Genomic DNA, 21,561 nt, shown 5'->3' with positions numbered 1-21,561 from the left:
AATAATAATAATAATAAGATAAACTATCATAGGGGAACTTGGGTGATCCAGCAAACATTGAATGGATTTCCTAAAATCATTTTCTTATATTTGGCATGCTTTGTTGCATGCTTGAACCATGTTAGTTAATCAGAAAGTAATAAACACAAAGTCACTCTCAATGTTTTTCTCATTTGAGGTTTCTTTTATAAGTTTGCAGTGTATTTCTAAAACATAGTAAGCTACAGAGTAAATATTGATTTTAAATTTGTATGGCAAGCTAAGTTTATTAAAATTTGTCAGCATACAAATATGTTTTATTTAGATTCTATGTTTGTGAATTCTCATGTAGTGCTGCACAGAGTATGCATGGCTGACAAGAGAACTTGTCGTGTGCCCTTACTCACAAAGTGACTAAGCCAAAATCTTTAGGCAATAATGCAATACACTTTACATGACCGTATGTATGCAGCAACCTTAACAATTTTAGTTGTCATCTTTAGCCTTTATTGGTTGAAATGGGATGATGTGACATTTGCGCATGTACACAGGACTTTGTCCTGAAAAGAATCATAGTAAGAATACATTAAATTGTGCATGCACAGCTCAGTGTACACGGCACAAAATATATCGTATAATCGAATCAAGGGTGGAGAGCTTGGTGTGTGTACATTGCTCGCCCAACGTTGTTCATGGATCCGTCCTGGCGGATCCACAAATGATCTTAATACAAGTGAAGGGGGAGAGTGCAGCGGGGTGGCGCTCCATTGTTCTCCCCCTATAGAGCAGAACGGCACTGTACAGCGCTCATTCAGTCTTTTGTTGTTGGAAAGGATCGTGAAAGATTCTTTCCAATAACAAATATTGAACATGTGTACGTAGCCTAAAAGTCGTACACTCCCTACTAAGTCAGAGGTAAACCTCTCCAATCAGCCTAGAAAGTCTTTCTCAATGTTTTAACATGATGAAACCCTTGAAGTAACGCCTAAGTCTTCAGGGAACCCCTTTTATAATTACTATATTCGCAGATCATATCATATTAGTGTGGTTCTTAATGTGGTGCAGTAGTGGGGTTCTTTTTGATGGCTGTTGAGAAGAATGTCACTCTTACAGATAGCCAAAAAGATCATTGCTGTCACCTCAACTGACCTGGAAGTCACAAACTGCTCATTGCTCAAGGAAACCTCTAGCAACCTCTGGAGGAACCCTGGTTGGGAAGCATAGGCCTGTAACATGAGCATTCCTGTGTGCTTATGTAGGTCTAACTTAGCAAAAGTGTTGAATTTTTGTAGAGTCTTCACAGACACCAAGGAACCTTCTCTTCTGTATCCTGGCAGAGCACTGACATTTCTAACCTGCACAGTAGGTTTTGGTGCACAGTCAATGTATTGTGCTGTTTTAAACTCCTGTCCAGTTATATTCATTGCAAAATTTTTTAGCTGACATTAAAGCTGCTTTACTAAATACATTTTGAATCTTCCCCCAATAAATTGGGTGAATATTCATTTTAGTTTTTAGGTCGTGAAAAGGAAATTCCTGTTTACATGGAATATTCAATTATGTACAAATGTAATACGTGAATAGGAATTTGCTTTTCAGATGACTGGATAATTTGGGTTATAATAATTTTTTGAGATTCTCAACTTCTTTAGTAAATTAGCCTCATTGGTGCATTCTTACCTGTTATTGTTCTTTAGATACTAAAACATCCATCGAACAGACTTCTGTGTTGGAGTGCCAGCCTGCTGATTACTTGAAATTTGGTTCCATTGTTGTAATAGGAAAGATGATCAGCACACTGTAGAAGTATTCGTTGTTTGCTGCAATGATAAAAGGTTATTTGGAGTAAACCTTAAGCTACATACATTCGTGGATCCGGCAGGACAGTCATTCGGATGATGGATGACGGGTGCTGTACACACGCCAGATTCTCGTCCGATATTGGCCTTGAGACGATTGTCGGGTGAGAACCATTGGACGTGTGTACATAGCTTTAGGAAAGAGTTTTGGATGCCCAGAACTTAACCTCATGTTTTGTGCACACAGCAGGGTAATATCAGCCAATCTCACAAACATGAAATTAGTTTAATGAAATTAAGTAGCGAATTACCCCAGTGTTGCCATGGAGAATAAAATTATAATTTTGACAGCTTTAAAAAATTGTTGCTGACTGCAGATTGAAATAAAAAAATAATTTTTTTAACATTTAATACAAGGTGGTTTGTACAGAGTTTTGTATGTTTGTAATAAATATTTTGTGACAAGTAAGTTTTCTTTGAATCGGTTGGAAGGTAACTGGTAGAAAAATCATTCGCTAATGATAGGTTTCTGTATCCAGGTGACCGCACCAGTAGCTGTCCTGTCCTTTTTATCCTGGATGAATTTGATCTGTTTGCTCATCATAAGAACCAGACACTGCTCTATAATCTTTTTGATATCGCACAGTCGGCCCAGACTCCAATCACAGTCATCGGACTCACCTGCCGACTGGTAAATTTGATTGTGCTTTTTGAATTCCTCCTCTTTCCCTGACCTTTCAGCCTGTTGGATTTAATACCTGTGCTGCAATATTATCTCACCAAGAACAATAAACAAATCACTTTTATATTTCTGCATTTTCTTTTTCTTATCAGCCGTTGTAGCAGCAGTGAGCCTGACATGTTACTGTGGTCTTCTGACATTCAGCATTGTCCTAAGCAAGTCAGAAGATTTTATGTGTGGAAACATTATCAGGGATTTCACCCATAACAACCAGAAATCAGATTGTTTATGTATTGTCTACACTGGGCTGTTCATAATATGGATTATACCACAGCACTGCATAAAGAAAGCGACTAAACCTGTACATAGTTGTATACATCTGCTAATAATTAAGAAAACTCATGTACTGGTGCAAAATGCCATACTGTAAAATAGTTGGTGACATTAGTAGTTTTTGATACTGGGCCTTGCCCCCAAAAACTGGTGAAAATCTTGAAACTCTTTGGTTTGCAAAGCATCTCATGCCTAATTGCTAAACCCTGCAGCAATATAATCACTTCTAACCTTTCTCAACCTTTCGACCCCGTAGGAACCTTTGATTTCAAATTTGTCACTTAGGGAACCTCTGATAAACTTACTTGAACAGTAGTGGTTTGCAATAACCTTAGATAACATTTTTTCTTGATTATGAATATGGGATGGGTAGACCTGACTTTAGACGGACAATGTTGGATGGGCAGCCAACGATGGAGATGTCCACATACACTACTGCCCTCATTATGGTTAATAATTGGGGAAGAATGCCCTATACAGTGTTATTCCAAATACCACCCATTTAGACTGGATGTGGTTTTGCCAAATAACATTGAACCAATAATTATCAGGCACCATCAGGTGGTTGGAACAATCAACCAATGCTCAAGGAACCCTAAGGCCCCATGGAACCCTGGTTGAGGATGGCTGCTCTGGCCTTCATTTTTTTAAATGTAACATTTAAAATAACCCTTTATTACCCTAAAATTTTTGCCATTACAGTAACCCAAACTAACATCTAAAGTAATCTAATGTAATGGAATACATTGCCATGATCCAGTAGTTGCAGCTACAAATGCCAAGATGATAGCACCAAAAACTAACTATGTTATCAAATAAATGCTTGAATTTTTTTCTTGGCAGAAAGAAGAATGGGAAAGCTGCTGCATAGCTGGTCTTTTTGTGGCTGTTTTTTTCTTTGCCAGGGGTTGGCAGGAGAAAAAAGAAAACAAATCTTGGATTCAGAGTATTTGGTAATATTACTGTGCAGACTGATTGCCAGCCAAAGGTCTCCAAGCATCTGTGAGAAGCAGCTTCCATTTTTTTTTCCATCTGTCATTAACACATGTTGGGGCATTTCCACTTTGATTTCAACATCTTTTTGGAAGTTGAAAATCCCTTGAGATATATGTTTAGATTCTATATCTGTGCAGTGCAGTATACATGGTCTGTCTAGGTTCCCTGATCTTCATCAGTTTGGTAACATTCTCTTTTTCAGGATGTTATGGAGCTACTGGAAAAGAGAGTCAAATCTCGCTTCTCCCACAGACAGATCCATCTGCTGAACTCATTTAGCTTCTCTGAATACCAGGCGATGTTTAAAGAACTTCTTTCTCTATCTTCTGGGTTTCCAGATGTGAGCTTTGCTGAGCAATGGAATGCGAGCATTCAGGTAATTGACTTGGGTAGGTGCAGTAATTGCTGCAGATCATCACATCTCATTTTGTGTTCTCTATCTTTACCCATTGGTAATCATCTTATGTTTACCTACATTACTATAATATGTTCTGTATATGGCTATTTGTTATATTTAGAGATCGGCTGATCTCTAAAGATTGTACCTTTTATTGAGTACATTTATATGTCTAATTAAACTTTCATTTAGCTAAATACATTCTACGTCCATCATAACCTTGTCTACAGTGGTCAAGTGTCCCCTGCAGCAAAGTCTTAGCCTAGAATCTTTGATTTTACAGTTATATTTCCTCATTAAAGTTCCCTTTGGGTCTGACGGGTATGGCTGGGTCCTGGTACCCTTTTGGCTGAGGTTATTATGACTGTCAAGCAAGACTTTATCACAGAACCCTATTTAAAACTGCATCCTCTAAATTGTATATATATCCATATTCAGATATGTATATACAATTTGCTCGCTGCCTTGGTGACTTCTATGGTAGAGAGCCTGTGTTGGGTTTTCTTAACACTACTTGTATAGACAAAAGGCTGGCAGATTTCTTCAAGTTTAACAACATTATGGACAAGTTTGTGCCAAGGTGCAGATATTTGCTAGTGGAAGCAGTGGGTGTGGCTTTGTGGGATCAGTAACTTCTATCTATGCCAATCCTCCTCAAAATGTCTTTTTTGTCTGCTTTGTGAGTTGGAGAAATGGAGTTGTGAAAAGGAGAGCATTTCAGTCATCCTTATTGCTCTAGGTCAGGGATTGGCAAACTTTTTGACTCCGGGGCCACAATGGGTTCTAAAATTTGACAGAGGGGCCGACCAGGATCAGATGGATGGAGTGCTGGAGTGTTAACTAAAATAAATGACATGGAAAAAGTATTACATAAAAGATTTTGACCCTTATCAGACCGCAAAACATGAATATGTAAGGCTTATAGTACAAATTATTTTCCAGATGCATTTTTTTAATAAAGTAGAGAAACTCACCTTCAATGTCGGTGGGAACAGTGTTGTTGGTCTCCCATTTTTGCCAGTGCATCAAAGTCTGGAATTATCTTCATTGTGGCAATTCTCAGGATAGATCTGAGGCGTTGATCAGTTAACTTGGATCTGTGACGAGCTTTGTTGATGTTCATGTCGCTGAACGTCTGCTCACACACGTAGGTTAAGCCAAACAACGCAGTTCAGTCAGACTGAAGATCGATCAGTTCCAACTGCAGCTCCTGTGGTACTGTTTTATTTTTTTTTTTAAATCAGAGTACCGACGGCAGAATTCTCCATGCAGGTCGTCCAGTGATTTGCTGTGTTGCTTCACATTTCGGGTGGCCTCTTTCTGCATGGCTAGTGTGGGGAAATGAGCAAAAGATTTGTTTGAAATTTGTCTGGAGAATAAATAAATGTCATGCACAAACTGATCTTTTCCCCGCAGCTTCACGTTCAGCTCATTCATGTGTGAAAATATGTCCACAGCAAACGCAAAGTCACAAAGCCAGTTCTTGTCGCTCAGGTAATTCGTCAGATTTCCCCGTTGACTCCAAAAATGCGCCAATCTCCTCTTTAAGCTCCCACATTCGTTGAAACACTTTGCCCAAACTCAACCACAGGACACGAGAGTGGTAAGTCCTGGTGATCCGCATCGGTTTTCATCCAGGAACGTAATAAACTGATGGTGCTGAAGTCCCCTTACTTGTATAAAGTTTACTCCATTCTCTTGATGGCAGCAGACACCTGGTCATACAAGTCCTCTCCCCGCGTTTTTCCTTTCAGGGGACACCATGGTCAAAAACTCCTTTTATGTCAAAACTGTTGTTAATCTCCCGGATTACAATTAGGAGCTGAGCAGTATCTTTTATGTTGTTACTTTCATCCAGTGCCAATGAATAAAACTTAAAGGACTCCGCCTTTTTCTTTAACTTGCTGGCTATATCTTCATCAATCAGTTCCACACGGCGAGTCACTGTCCTGCTTGATAAACTTATTTTTTCAAGCTTGCCTTTAATCTCCAGACACAACAGATCTGCTGTCTCTACCATGCTTTCTTTCAAAAACAATCCTTCAGGGAAAACTTGCTAGCCTTTGCTAATTTGAATGTCAGCATAAAACTTACCCTGGTACATAACTCTTAAATTGCAGTTTGTCGATGAAAACAATTTTGCAGATTCTGTAAATTAGCCGTCAACCTCTGTCCAGTAGCCTTCCGTTCTTGCGTTGACTACTTGCTGTAGTTGGCATGCTTTGAGGTAAAATGACAACTGATATATGTTATGGTTGGAAGTGCTTAACCCTTCAAGTTTTGTCTTTTGTAATGGTTTGGTGGTAGGGTAGATAAGAGCAGACAGTGCACTGCTACCTTACAATGGAAATAATTATAGTGTAGGTGCCAGCAACTTTTAAGGAATGTCAAATATCTTGAGCAATGTCATTCCTGATTGAATAAATTTTTCATTTTTACCTAAAAAGGGGGGGCTGTCTTATTTGATGGCCCTGCCTTATCATCGGGGAAACACGGTAGTAGTCTGTCTGTTGTGCTCATCTAAAGGCTCATATACATTACCTGGAAAAAAGCATTAGGATCGGAAAGCCTCACTTTGCTTTCTTCATGCATGTTCCAGGCCATCGACTCACAGAGGGTATACAGTATGTCTCAACCAGGGTTTTGTGGAACCCTAGGGTTCCTCCAAAGCTTGCTAGGGTTTCCATTAGCAACGAGTAAACCTTTTTTAAGTATTAGTTTTGTAGCTGGTGATTAATCTTAGTTCTGGGGCCAACCCCTAAATAATACATAGAATAATTTGTTTGTGTATGGAGAATACAACAAAGAGAGCGTTTTTTTTTTTTGGCTCTATTGGAAATAAATACAAAAATGATGTAATACAATTGATATGTTGCAATTGTACAATCTTATAATAAACCACTTCTAGGACCCTTCCTCCAGCTGTATTAGATTCATACAGTGAGGAGGGAGCTTTTTCTTCAAATCTAGACAGTGTTGTGTGTTGATGCTGTTAAGTACATACAGTATGTTGTTATTTTGTTTTCCCTTAATTACCAATACGTTTCGGCCTGCTTGGCTTCTTCAGGGGATTTGGAAACTTTGTATTTGGTAATACTTGATCACAAATACCATGGTGAAATAACTTCTGCTTACTTTCAGCGAAAATGGCTGGTTGAACAGGCTGACTGTTTGTGTTTATTGAAATATGCTGTTTCATTGAACCTTATTGTAACTCATCTAGGATCTGCAGTGTGATCAGGTTCCGCTATCGTATATTGTTGAATTGGTAGTATACAATCTCATATGGTTAGGAATGCTCCATCTAATATACAAATAGGAGAGGTTAGCTTTTGGACTCTTTGTTTATGAGGGGTTGTCCTGTAAGTTTAATAATAGGTTGTTGCTTATCACGTCCTTTTAAACAGAGAGGTGAATCTGCATTGTATTCCTATATGCTCAGCACTGAGCTGTCATTAGTTCTTGCATTGTTACTGGTAAAGACTCTCATATGAGTGGGTTTGCTCCAAATTTGTTTACATATTAAAGAGGTTAAATCTTTTATTTGGAGATGTTCATGGTGGTACAGTGGTCAGAAGGGACCAAACGGCAGCCTTCCGAGCTGGGTTCTTGAGCAATGAGTAGTTTGTGACTCTCAGGTCAGTTTAACAGATTCCAAAGATCTTTTTGTGTTCACACATGAACACAGCTTTGAAATCACAAAGGTATTGGTAAAGTGCTGACCACTCTGCAGCCATGCCGCTGCATTAAGAAAAAAATAAATAAAACATCTATTTGCAATAAATGTACCGCCCTTCCTTATATATTCAATCTGTGTATTTAGCTGTTTATCTGGGCTTCAGCTTTATTAACAAGGTCAGGGCCCCTAATGTATTAGTTAATATAGACCTGGTCTTAGTAAGTTTGTTTACATGTATCAAGTACTTTTTTACATTTCTGTGTTCTATAGAGTCTCTGCGAAAATAAGACCGTGGAAGATATCCTGCAGAAACAGTTTAATGCGTCAAAGGATTTGCGGTCACTGCATATGTTATTGGTAAGTTATTGTGAAAAATAAGAAAGATATAAACAAAGGTAGGGGGAACAAAAGAAGCACTTTTATTTTGCCTCTCACACATTTCTAGTGGCTCATCAAGGCAAATGAGCACCTTCAAATACCTGCTCATTAAAATACATGATGACTGTGGTAGCTTCATAAAAGATAAACTAAGCACTGCAGCTCTTGATGACCACATGACTTGTCAGATTGTACTTAAGAAAATGTATTGATCCTGTAATAGATTTTTAAGCCCTCCTTGTTGTAGAGTGACAACACTCTGTTAAAATTGTGTTCCTTCATTTCATTTCCTGCTACAGAAGTGCCAATATTTTGCAACTCTCCTTCAGGGGAAACTGCACATAGAGTAAGGGAGGGGGTTGCTGACAATTGTATAGAAAGTAGTTTTCATCAGGAACGATCTGTATTTGAACTCTCACATATAGAAGCCTGCTTAAAACATACAGAAGTATTTTTAATGCATAATATTACTGCATACAGATGCACAGTAAGTTTTTTTTGCAAATGCAATATTGCTGTGGATAGTTTTCCTTCTAATATCTATTTTTTATTTTAGCTGCTGGCTTTGTGCCGGGTATGCGTGTCTCACCCTAATCTAAATGCAGCAGACTTTGTGGAAGCCTACAGACTTCGCTGCGTGGACTCCAAGGCCAATATTCTGCACGGTAAGAAGGATCTGTACAGAACAATGTTTCTCAGCCAGAGTTCCTCCAGAGATTGCTAGGGGTTCTTTGAGTAATAAGCAATTTGTACCTCTCAGGTCAGTTTAACTGGCACAATATTCTTTTTGGCTGTCTGTAAGGGAGACATTCTTCCCAATGGCCAGTAATATAAGAGACATTCTTCCTACTGACCACCACACTAATTTACTGTAAGCTGTGGATATAGTAATTATACCAGGGTTTCCTGAAGACCTGATACTTATTTCAAGGGTTCCCCCATATAGAAAAACTTGGGAAAGACCAGTACAGACTAGTGGTGTTGACTTTTGCTGCCTTCTTAAAAGTAATTAGTGACTCACGTGTTGCCACACTGCCAAGATGAGCTTTTACTGCCCTCTGCTGGTCTGTGCCAAGAACATGTAGCGACATCACTGATTATTAAGGTGAAACAGAAGCGTTCATGCATTCAGCTCTTGTAGTACAAACAGTACATTCGGGCTCATAGATATTTTGCAAACTAAGGTTTGACATTTGACCATGACACCTATACGAGTTTGTTGGATATTTCATTTCAATAAATTGCAGTTTATCCCAAAGGTGTTTAGTAGAATTGAGGTCAGGGTGCTGTAAAGGCCACACATGTTCCTTCACACCAAACTTCTCAAATTCTATCTGTGGCGCTGCCTTTGTACACAGGGGCACAGCTATCTCTAAACAGTTCCCACATAGTTGAAAATGCACATTGGTCTGAAATATCTTGTTGTAGCATTGCCCTTTGCCTAAATTCAATCATTGGTATGGTTGCACATACTGTTCTTTGCCATATAGCCGATTTGACGATCAGATGTTTGGTCATATAGCCCATGCATGACCTGTATTATTGATTCTTGCTGCTACACCTTTGTATACTGGAAGTATTGGATATTTCAAATAAAGGCCAGTTTATAGCATAGCAAAACGTTCATCCTTTAACATTTATTCCTTCCCTTCTTACTGTGGTATCATGGTGGGTGCCGTCAGCTTTTGCAGAAGTTCTGCCCTCCTTGATATACACGCCGAGTTATGGTATTCTAATGCCCTGTACCTTAACTGTTTACTCTGGCCCTTTGTTCTCTCACATTAAGGATAGTATTTTCACCGGAACTGATCTTCTTTTCAGTCAATACGATTGTGGTGACCCAAAGCAACTAAGTTGTTTTTGGGTTGTTAGTGCCATATAATGGAGCACTTTATTTGGGGCTCTTTGCTTTATCTTTTGGCAAGTGTTCTAAACAATATATCATTAACACAATCCCAGTTCAGTATAGCACTTACATCTGTTATGGATTTTTAACACTCGCATAGTTTTCACTGCTCTGTCTTGTCTGCAGGGCTGTCAGTTTTGGAGATGTGTTTAATAATTGCAATGAAGCACCTGCAAGATACTTACCAAGGGGAGCCATTTAATTTCCAGATGGTGCACAATGGTGAGTTTTTTTCTTTTATTATGATTGGATGAATAAATAAATATATTCTCTTATTAACTAAAAACCTGGCTTTGTGTGTTTAATCCTTTTGCATTTTACAGCACCACTTCCATAAAACAAAATAGAGAACCCCCAGTGCAGTATGGGAGCAATGTTTTTTTAGAATTGCTTTGTTAGATGGCGGTGTAAAAACAAACTCTATTTATCCTTCAGTTATGTCTTGTGATGCATTCCTGCCCAGGCTTCAGCGTTTCATTCTCATATTGCTGTAGTGCACATGTCTAACCGGCTGGCTTGTCAGTGACGATTATCTGGGTACTGTAGAAAGCTGTTACTTGGCACTTTCTTCTTTGCTACATCCGTTTAGATATCTGTACTGCATTTTACACATTTACCCTTAAACCAAAAGAAGGGAAGTTTTACGGGCTTCAGGGAAACACCTTCCCACCCCACCCCACCTGTGAGGAGTTCTTTGGAATCTGCCCACAATAGGTTACAAAGACTAAATTGAGTGAACTGGTTGAATTCATCTCAGCTACAGTATATTTGCTGGGTATTATGAACAGGCATATAGAGAAACCAGTGCTGCCAACACTTCTATTTGAAAATGCTAGTAACCTGCCCACCAATAACTTTAGTATTCTGGGTTACTGCTCCGGAACCAGCATGCAATAAGTTAAGTCAAAGCTCCTCAGCTAGAAACCTTTTCCTGGGTCAACCCATGATTGGCACAATCAGAGGATAGGTCAGTCACAGCAGCCTACACAGCCCCTTGGTACAGTACAGACAATTGTTATAGCTGACATTGTTTTGTTTCTTTCCTGCAGAGTTCCAAAAGTTTGTTCAGAGGAAAGCACATTCGGTGTACAACTTTGAGAAGCCTGTAGTGCTGAAGGTAGGATGTTTGCAGAATTAATAAAAAATATTTATATAGCACCAATAAATTATGGAATTGGTAGCCAAATGACAGATGCAAACGATGACATAGGAGGAGAGTTTTCAATCTAGAGGAGTATTTATGTAGGAAATAGTTTGTAGTATTATTAAATAGATTATTTCTGTATTATTATATAGATTATTTCTGATGTTCACAGCACCATCTAGTGGAGACATTACTAACTGCAGAACAGTATTTTTATGACGCACATTTTGTTTATACCAATTTCACTTATTGCTTTTTTTTTTTTTTTATGAATTTTTTTAAACATCTGCACCAAAATGCTTTGCTCCTAGATGATCACACAATATCTTTAAAATATAAGGACTAACTCCAGACTCCCCACACCCTGGCATGTACTTTTTTCCATATACCTTCCTAGCTTATTGCAGTGGTCTGCATCATTAAACTCTTGAGTGTAGTTACATCTTAGTGTTCATGATGCATTGCACTCAATGTAAATTGAATGATTTAGGGACAAGCACTTAATCACAGAGTAGGTGAGGCTGTGGGGGACTGTCAGAAAATAAGAAGGTGAATATTGCAGGAAAGTTACATCTTTTCATTTTTTTGTAATTGCTCAGCAGATTTATTAAAATATTAAAAATGTAGAATAGGCCTAAAAATAAAAATTGACTTTTTTTGGAAAGGATGTTCTAATATAAAAGGAAAATACAGTTTTTCCTTGTTTAGCGACCTGTTTACTGACCGCCTGTACTGGCTCCTCAAACATGTACACTGTACATCCATGGGGCGTCTCCTCGATCTGCAGACTCCTCACTTGTAGGAATGCAACCTGGTCGTTAAGCAAGCATCCGTATATGAAATTAAGTTGGTATACTAGGGAAGATGTATTCAAACCCACCGCTGACTCCCTGTAAAGTTGAACTAATAAAGGAAATCTCCAGTGTTCATTTTTCTTCCCATTAACATTGCAACAAAGAGCAGTAGGTTCCACAAACATAAAGTGGTTTTGTCCATGTTACATAGGAGCCTCCCAGTAGCTTAGTGATTATGACTTTTTATTTTGTCCCCCCAGTTTGCACTGTTCTCTGTGCCACTCAGTCACCGGGCTCATATCAGGGTTAGAATGGATCGGCAATTCTTTGATTACTTTTTTCCTGCATGTATTAGACTTGAGACTCACATTGCCACCCTGTTTGATTTGGCTAATTAATTTAAATTCTTTTGTAGGCTTTTGAACATTTACACCAACTGGAACTGATCAAGCCCATGGAAGGTCTCTCTGTCCGCACTCAGAAGGAATACAGGTTGATGAAGCTGCTTCTAGATAACAGCCAAATCCTGGAAGCTCTTCAGAAATATCCCAATTGCCCAACCGATGTCCGGCAATGGGCAATGTCCTCCCTCAGCTGAGAAGCTCCATGTTTTGTGTCTTATTTATAAAAGAACTGTGGATGATTTTTACCTGCAAAATTCAGGTACAGGTAAGGGTGGATGAATTTTGCAACTAAAGATTTTGGGATAAGAAACGTACACAGCAAAGCTTTTTGTATTCCAGAGTTAGCTTTTCTAAAATAAATATTTTTTCTAGAATGTCATCAATAAAGTAAATTATCTGTAAAAAAGATAACTAATTTTCCTTTTTTAGTACTGGTCTGTCTGTCTCTAGGTACAAACTACTGAAACTTGTTAATAACTGGGCTCATTGCCCAGAAGGCAGCAGTGATCAGCTTCTAGATATGACATATGAATATGCACATTTTACACACCTGTCCTTCCCCTTGTCTTTTCCTGGTGCTGCTACTTTCTTGTTCCCAGACAGACATCCTTTTTGGACATTTAGGGAGGGGGACACTGCTGATGTCCACATAAATTACCCATTATTACTATGCAAAACCTTAGATGTAAAAACAGTATACATAAATAACTGACATCACAATACAACTGATCTTTTACCACACACAAAATTAAAGGTGTAATCTTCAAGTATGTCAAGCATATAAAACAAAGAATTGGTCCAAATGAGGTGTCCGCTTTTGTTTGTTTTTTATTGGTTTTCTCTTTTTTGGTGGGGATAGCATACATGTTTTCTTTTATACAATATTTAACAATCACTTTTTTACCATGGCATTTTCTGTATTTGCAGACAGAGGAAAAAAAAAAGACAGAATCTGAAAATAGACCAGTTAGATCAAACCAGCGCCTCCTGCACAGCGGTAGAGGAACTGCAGGTACTAGCAAGTTCATCTACAACTAAGCAAGGGCCGCTGTTTGCCAATGGTAACCAACAGTAGCAGAGATTTCCTGAATACCAAATGATATCGCTTTAGCAGGTATCAGAGGTAATAACGGATTACATGAATTAAGAAACTGCATAATAAGAGTTGCTGGTTGAATATCTGAGGTAAATGACTTCAATCCAACGACACAGTTCCCTTTTTGCATCGTTTTTTTGCAATTAAACCATAAATAAAGGTCATGCATATTTGTACCAAAATGCAACTTAAGAAAAGTTGATTTTTTTTTTAAATAAGAAAAGAAAACATTGTTATTTCAGAAAATAAATACTCCTAGAAAGTAAAAGTTGGCAGTTGAAATACTGTTAGAGAGGTTAGCGACAGACCTTATTACATTCAGTACATGTCTGAAGGCATTGGGGGAACAAGTCACTGACCGGTGTTATAAAGCTCCAAACTACACAGGGATTGCTGGGAGATTTTCAGAATCAAAACCCAGCAGGGGCGGATCCCCTGCACCCAATCACTGAAAATACCTCCTCTAAGCTACCACCACTGGCACAGGAGGCTGTGACCAACTGAAATTAGCCAGAAAAGCAAACAGGTGGACCAGATTACAGATATCGCTAATAAAAAATTGCCATTTTTAGCTGAATGACAAAATTGGTAAGCGGCTGTGTAATTTGGGATCATTTTACCTTCAGAGAATGGCGTGGCAAGAATGGACCCAGGCTGCAATGCTTTTAGAGTATTTCAAGGGTCATTACAGCCAAGACTGTTGTTATGGTTCCACGTGAAGACTAGTGGGCTGAACTCATCCATTATTTACAACTTTCGGGGACTTAATACCAGGGAAATGAGAAGTAAAATACAATGGTGCTCTGCATGGGCAGGGTTTAAAACCAAAGTACAGCCCAGTAAGTGAATAAGCTCAGCATTGAAAAATAAAATATCAGTCGTGGCTGGAATACCCTTAGTGTAAAGGGTAAAGCAGTAACCAATCAGAACAATGAATTGCTTCTTGCATTGTTACAACAAAAGAGAACATAGAGCAATGAGTTAATAGAGTTACTGCACTTTTTAAACACAGAAAGTGACAATTCTGTAAGTAAAACATGAGAATGCAGCTTAGGTGTTGTCAAATAATTCACAGCATAGTGAAGACGGCTGCACACATTTAGTGATTTCATCCAAAGCACCTCTATTTGATGGTCCCATTGGCACGTAAAAGGAAACTCGTGCTGAGGGAAATACTGAAAGACTGCCGTAGCTTCTGTGACAATGCTAGTTACATGGTAACATTACTGACCACCCAACAATACTGAGTCCTAACCCGAAACCAGCATGCTTCAAACACCATATACTACTTTGCAAAGCAGTTGCAGGTTTTTCTCAGGATCCTTTGAGGCTCAGCTCGCATAAGGGTGAGGCAACAAAAGACTAAAGCCTAGGTTAGGGTCAAAAATCCAACATACATTTTCTTGTTTTAATATAAAGACGCAATGGGCATACCAAAGCTCTCCAAGACTGGAGACGATAAACTATCATGGGGGAACCTCATTCATACAGCAAACCTGAAATGGACACCGAGTTGGCAATTGTTTTTTCCTGGGCCAGATCCATTCCAGGTTTGCTGGATGACCCAGGTTCTCCCATGATAGTCTGTCTATCTTCTCCAATCTCGAAGAGCTTTAATAGAGCTTAACCACCAAGAACCTGTCATCTCAGACATTGTGGTCACTATACCTGTCGTAATGCTGCACTGCACAATTGCCTCTGGTCATCAAGACTCTTGCTCTTTACTAAGTAAAACATTCTAGGGTAAGGAAGGAGGTGCTAGTTGTTAAGGTTCTAAAAAAAAACTCCCTACCTGGGCAAACCAAATAGGTTTTCCTTGATATAGTCAGCAAATACTGAGTGGGCACTCCTGTACAATCAATGCCACCAGAGTAATGTAAGGAATTTGTTGTTACACCTTACTCATCAAAAGGACTTCAATACAAATATAGAGATTGTCTACGCTACAATACTTTTTGTGTAACTCAATATCTGCAAGAATGCCATCCTTTACATCGACTTTACCATTAGCATGCACAGGTAGGGGAGTCACAGTAAGCCTCCTTTATAGAAGTCCCCTTATTTCCCAACTGCCCACAAAGCTCTGATTGCAGCTCTGAATGGACCAGACACAGCTACAAATGAGCACGTTTGTAACACATTGAAAAACTAGAAGTATATGCCAATGAGACAACTGAGGATCATCTGGAGCTACGAGGCAACTAAAAATGTCAGGATAAGCCCTTAAGGAGAATCCCTTGAGGAGTATATGATGGATGCTGCCGGTTCTGTCTCCAAACTTGTTCAAGAACAAAGCTGCACCTATTCGCCGTCATCATTGGCCACCAGGCAGATTCTATTTGAGGCTTCCTCAGCGGTAATGTATATTGCTTTACAACAGATTCACATCGAGCTCTTAGTCAAAATAATCATGCCAGCGCGTGCTCGTTGCCAAACAACGCGGTTCTAGTCACCCAAGTTATCCATTGCCTGGACACCAAATCACATAGCGGCAACATTGGATGCTTTTCAATACCATAAATTTCACTGAAAATACAAAAGAACCTCAAATATTAAACAATAGATGTTATTCAAATTACTGTTTTCAGAAATAACACTCCAAGTATTATTTAACGGGTGGGCGATACAGGTAACCCGAGGATCAGGAAAACAGATTGAGAACCATCAAACATTGTCTGCCCCGAGAATTGGAAACAGAAGTCTCTGCCAGGGATTACAGGGGAGGAATTCTATACAAGTAGGGGAAAAGAAAGGACCCACAGCAGACAATCAAGATTTATGCTGTCAATTTCTGAGAACAGATTTGAAAAGATAAAGCCAACATCAGATTGTTCTTACAGAACATCCAGATGCATATGATGTATATAGCAGAGTGCATTGCTTCCAGAGTGATGAAAGAGCAACTGTACCCAAAAATGGCTTCCAATATTGTGGATGGAGTGGGGTTTAGTTCCCAACTTGGGCTTGCAATATCTCCAATGGAGCGACCACTATAGCTGTATCTCCCAGGTCCTACACACAGCATCTTGCACGATACCTTTACATAAATACAAGTGCAGACAGCAATTGTGGTGGACTTGACGACAGCTCAGCCAATCACAGTCACGCCAAAATTATCTCCATCCACTTAAAACGTTGCCCCCTGTCCAAAAACAAGAAATCTCATTTGGGTAGTGGCTCTTTAACCATTGTTCTATGTATTAAACCCACAGCCTGGGTCACTGTTCACTCACAGTGAGCTACTGATTGGTAGAAAGGTTGTAAAAAAATTTCCTGCATTAGAACACAATACTTGGGTGTCTACAGTAAAAGTCCAGAAAATTAAACAATGTACTTTGGCATGCACAAATCAATTTAACGGCACCAACCTGATGTCTACATAGAGAAAGAGGAGACGGCCATGATGTGGGCTCAAGCGATTTATTTTTCACCAAGGGGGTAGCCTGCCCAGTCGGCGCTGCCTGGGGCCCTTTTCACCAGTTGGATTGGCCGCCCCCTCGGATGACAGAATAGGATAAAATTTCTGGAGCTAACAAAACGGCCTCCCAACAATTAATTACCAGGCAAGGGTGTACCTTAGCTTCCATTTGTTAGGTTTAACAACCTTTGGCACCTATGCCCAGTCAAATACACCATAAACTGTCAGTTTTATTTTATTTTATTTATTTTTTTTGCTAGTCCGTGCTAACCATGTCAGTATTGGTTATACCTCAAAACAAATTTGCATAAGAAGAGATTACATTTCACCAATTTTCCCTGAAATTTTAAAGTGATGCTCCAGTCAAAAAGAAAAACCTGTTTTAAGCAGGAAGTTACAAAAAGGGAGATCTTCTAAAAATCAAGTCTGACCTCTGCAGCCCTAAATACCTAATTTCTCACCCTATGTCTAAAATAAAATACTACTTTGACACCAAAGTTTGGTGTCAGAAATTTCTCTTACTACATCAGCTAATGTAGGAAAGACTATGGAGTCTGGATTAAAAAATGCAAAGCCGATTGTCAGGCCAGCAGCTCAGTAATGGGTGGAAATACAATAGGTGAATGGTCTTACCTGCCCAAAAATATTTTGGTTCAGCCAATCCTGGGATTTAGGAGCCTGTCAGAAAGCACAGCTATGCCGGTGTAAATTTAGCAATACAGACTGGTTAGCTATCCATCTACAACATGCTGATTGGGCACTGAAAGAGCATCAGCACACTAACAACGTCAACCCTCTAAAAAACAGATTTAGGCTACTGTGCAGGGGATGGCGTAAAGGGTTACAATTACATTTCACAAAGTCTGTAAAGCCTTTTACAACCAATGATGAAATAAAGCACAGGTTCTTCTATATGACTGGAGTTCTTTAACCGGTAACACAATGAATCTGAAGCTGCAGTAAAATTTTAACCTGGCATGATTATACAAACTCAGATTCCAGTGTTGCACTGACATGATGGCACTGCATGGTTGCAATTTTGTATAGTATGAGGAATTCTGGGTCGTGAAATTTCCTGAGGAGATCTGAAAACAGCCAGCTTGGCCATTCATTAAACAGACACACAACATAAATATATAGGAAAACTAAGAGTAAGAGGGAGAGAGCAAAACCGGGTGTTCCAGTGTCAGAGCTTGCAAAATAAGGATTTAAAAAAACAAAACAAAAACAAAAAAAAACACACATGCTTCTATTTTCAATGGTTCCTCAGACACAGCAATTCTATATAAAAATCAGCAGGTAAGAAATAATTTCCTATGTGGGCAGGTAGAGAAAAATAAAAAGGCAAGAGTTCTTCACAGAAAAGTTTTTTTTTTTTTTTTAAAAAAAACACTGTTTAGGAATGGTTATTTGTTTTGGACATTAACCTTTCCAGTATTAAAAGCTGGGAAATGCTATATTTAACCCATAAGTGATGCACCCAATGGAAGGGAATTTGTCACCAGCATTATTCAAGTGTCCAAAAGGGAATCTATTAGGAGAAACAAAACATAATGGAAGTTGCCATGCTGACTCCTGGGCTGTAGACCTACCCATAGGATGTACGATGAACCACTTGGCACCTTTACAGCCCCAAAGATGGTATGCAACTTGCCGGGGTGACTTCTGCACTATAAGGCTCATACTAAGATGGTATGGTGAACCAGCGAGCACCATCTCTGTGTTAGAATGTATGCAGCTTATTATGGAGATTGTGATGCTGACATATTGGCTTGTTCGGAGAGAGATGAACCCATGAGTTCCGTCATTACTGTAGAGAAAGCAATGCAGCCTTGGATAGAGTGCTAGGCTGACTTGAGACTGGCCCAAGATTGACTCGTGACTGTAGGCTTACATGAAGGTGGTTTAAAGAACCCACAAGAACGCGCCAGAGTATTTACAGGACAGGAGTAAAGGATGGCAGCTTCCAGGTTCCCCTAAAATCTATCAAAAAAGAAGTCAAAGCATTGCCATGAGATGATCATTGCAAGTAAACAAACACTTTCACACCTTTTAAAGATTCAATCTAAAGAGAACCTATTACAGAACTTCTAGCCCAGAAGATGTAGCAGACCAACAAGTCCTAATAGCAGCTCAGACTATAAAAGTCAATTTCACCTTTAAGTGATGTGTTACACCTTCCACCCTTATCAAAAAAATCTTCCTAGTCTTTTGGGTTTGTCTTTTTTGTTCTTTTTACAAACATTCCAAACCATTTCCACACCTTTTCTCTATGTTGTATGCCATTTCTATGCCATCTCTAATTCACTCTTTTTATAGAATTACACCGTTCTACACCTACTGCACCGACTGCAACAACACCAAAGCAGCATGGGCCTATGCAGGATACACAAAAAAAAAAGAGGAAAGATCATTTCTAAACAAGGGCAAAATCCTTATAAAAACATCAATAAAAAAGTGGAGCAAGTTTTTTTTTTTTTTTTTTTTTTTTTTTTAAGAAATCCAATGTATTTGTATAATTTAATTTAGAGACTGTGGAACTTGAGGTATAGCAGTAGTTCACTCAAGGTTCAGTCCTTCTATGATAATTACAAAAAAAAAAAAAAAAAAAAAAAAAAAAAAAAGGGGGGAAATCGGTCAGTTCTCCAGAGAGGTCTCCTTGTTTCTTCATGTTTTATTCATTCCATAATTCGTTGCCGAACCGTTGTGGGCCACGAGGAATGATGCGCCTGGTGCGTCCCGAGGGACGGACGTTGCAGTACAGACCAACCATTTCCGCTGAGAGTCATTCCTTAGCTTAGCAGCTGTGAGTCCGTTGGTCTAGTGCAAGTATCATAGACTAGATTCCTTGGGCGGGAAGTCCACATTTGTCACCATGGTGACCACTGTCACAATGTCCTCTGTGGTAATGATATTTGTCAGTCTTTGCATCTGGATGATCCGCTCCTCCACGCAGCCCGCCGATAACCTGGCTTCCGCGTCGTGATCCCAGCACTCCTCGATGGTTTCACAGAGCATCGCCATCCCCTGCGAAGGGACAGATAGGATTGGGTGATCAAAATAAAGAGCAACACATTAACAAAATAGCTTTGTTTCACTGCAGAAGATAAAAAGGTACCATGTATAAAACGTACAACTCACAGGCAATATACAAAACCTAGTAAAGTGTTATCCCCAGCCCCTTTTAGCTGGGCACATCACCCTGCAGTTTTCAGTAATTACCCGGGCTGTTTACTGACGAGCTGGGTCACAATACAGGGGCTGCCATCCGCCTACAATTTCTACCTAGGATTGAACACTGTAGTGTATGGGCTAGCCACAGGACTAAAGCTGGACTTCAGGAGAAACGAGGCATGTGAACTTCAATCTTTTGTATTTTGAGTATACTGCTTTCTGCAGTAATCCTGTATAAATCATTGCCCCTGTGCACAAGCTTTTTTTTTTTTTTGGGTTATATCTACCTATATGTATTGTACACTGGGTAAAATGCATGCTAAAAACATACGAGACCATCACATCCTTATCAGCTTCAATGACTTCAGAACACCAAATCCATCTGACAAACACACGCTTGTTTTCAAAAGTTTGTTACTTACTGCGTGTTTCTGCCAACATTCCCTTAAAATGGGCCTTTTCTTTTTATGTACCACCACCTCCTGCATGTCCTCTAAGGAAGGGTGCTGGCCTGCTTCTTCCTCAAAGGGCAACATGTATTCGTCCACAGGACCTAAAATGAGAATATGGGTAAAATAAATAGCTTCATCTAAAACTGAACATTTTGTAAAAAAAAAATCCTATACATTTCCTTATTATAAAAATGACATCACGCTGTTCTTAAAGTTTAAACACAAGTCTTTAAAATTAATCAATGGAACTGGTAAATGCAGCACGTAAGCATTTAAAATACTTGATTTTTTTTTCTGTGCAACTTTTTAAATTGTTAACGGTATTTTTAAATAGTATGTGCCACATAAAAGTCACACAAAGTCTAAAAGCTCAGTGTGAATTGGAATGGACATTCCGTGAGTATTCCCTGAAACTGACCATATTTCCAACAGATTTAAAGGCCCTGGACTGATGAATGGACCTTTAAGACTTAACAGATGGACTTCTGGTCCCTACAGTTACACAGATGTTTTTACAGGATGAGAACAGAGATTTAATACTTACTAGTATACTGACTGTACTCACCATCAGATGCTGTGCACCTAGATGCCAGTTCCCACAGGACGAGACCAAAGGCATACATGTCTATCCTCAAGAAGGCATCTCTCTGGAAATTAATAGCACCCTCCAATACTTCTGGGGCCATATACCTCCGAGTTCCCACCTGGTACACCAACAATAAAGAGAGAACATCAAAATTCAGTCAATAATATTAATAATATAATAATAATGAGACTGCCCAGGTAGGATTGGAAATCTGCTTCACCCCAGTGTGAAGCTGGTTATCCTTCACAAGCCACCCTCAAAAAGTACCGTATTTTTCGGTGTATAAGGCGACTGGGCGTATAAGACGACCCCCCACTCTAACCAATCATTTGGGGGTCGTGTTA

The 21,561-nt window shown here is 39.2% G+C and overlaps 2 protein-coding genes across 6 annotated transcripts in view; one reads left to right on the top strand and one right to left on the bottom strand.

Moving 5' to 3' along the window:
* The window catches only part of ORC4 (origin recognition complex subunit 4), a 31,182-nt gene extending 18,280 nt beyond the window's left edge, over window positions 1-12,902 (top strand). For all 4 annotated transcript variants that reach the window (XM_072418131.1, XM_072418129.1, XM_072418130.1 and 1 more), the window contains 7 exons: window positions 2,318-2,469; window positions 3,992-4,165; window positions 8,136-8,222; window positions 8,800-8,908; window positions 10,276-10,371; window positions 11,199-11,266; window positions 12,503-12,902. In XM_072418131.1, the coding sequence (XP_072274232.1) occupies window positions 2,318-2,469; window positions 3,992-4,165; window positions 8,136-8,222; window positions 8,800-8,908; window positions 10,276-10,371; window positions 11,199-11,266; window positions 12,503-12,685 (869 nt within the window). In that variant the 3' untranslated portion in view covers window positions 12,686-12,902. The remainder of the gene's footprint in view (window positions 1-2,317; window positions 2,470-3,991; window positions 4,166-8,135; window positions 8,223-8,799; window positions 8,909-10,275; window positions 10,372-11,198; window positions 11,267-12,502) is intronic.
* Window positions 12,903-19,603: 6,701 nt separating this feature from the next.
* ACVR2A (activin A receptor type 2A) overlaps window positions 19,604-21,561 on the bottom strand; it is a 32,071-nt gene continuing 30,113 nt past the window's right edge. For both annotated transcript variants that reach the window (XM_072418126.1, XM_072418127.1), the window contains 3 exons: window positions 21,197-21,335; window positions 20,602-20,732; window positions 19,604-20,032 (listed from right to left, as the gene is read on the bottom strand). In XM_072418126.1, coding sequence (XP_072274227.1) covers window positions 19,838-20,032; window positions 20,602-20,732; window positions 21,197-21,335 — 465 coding nt within the window. In that variant the 3' untranslated portion in view covers window positions 19,604-19,837. The remainder of the gene's footprint in view (window positions 20,033-20,601; window positions 20,733-21,196; window positions 21,336-21,561) is intronic.

The sequence above is a fragment of the Pyxicephalus adspersus genome, chromosome 7 (assembly GCF_032062135.1).
Source record: "Pyxicephalus adspersus chromosome 7, UCB_Pads_2.0, whole genome shotgun sequence".
NCBI lineage: Eukaryota > Metazoa > Chordata > Amphibia > Anura > Pyxicephalidae > Pyxicephalus > Pyxicephalus adspersus.
This window is presented reverse-complemented; position numbering and strand designations above follow the sequence as displayed.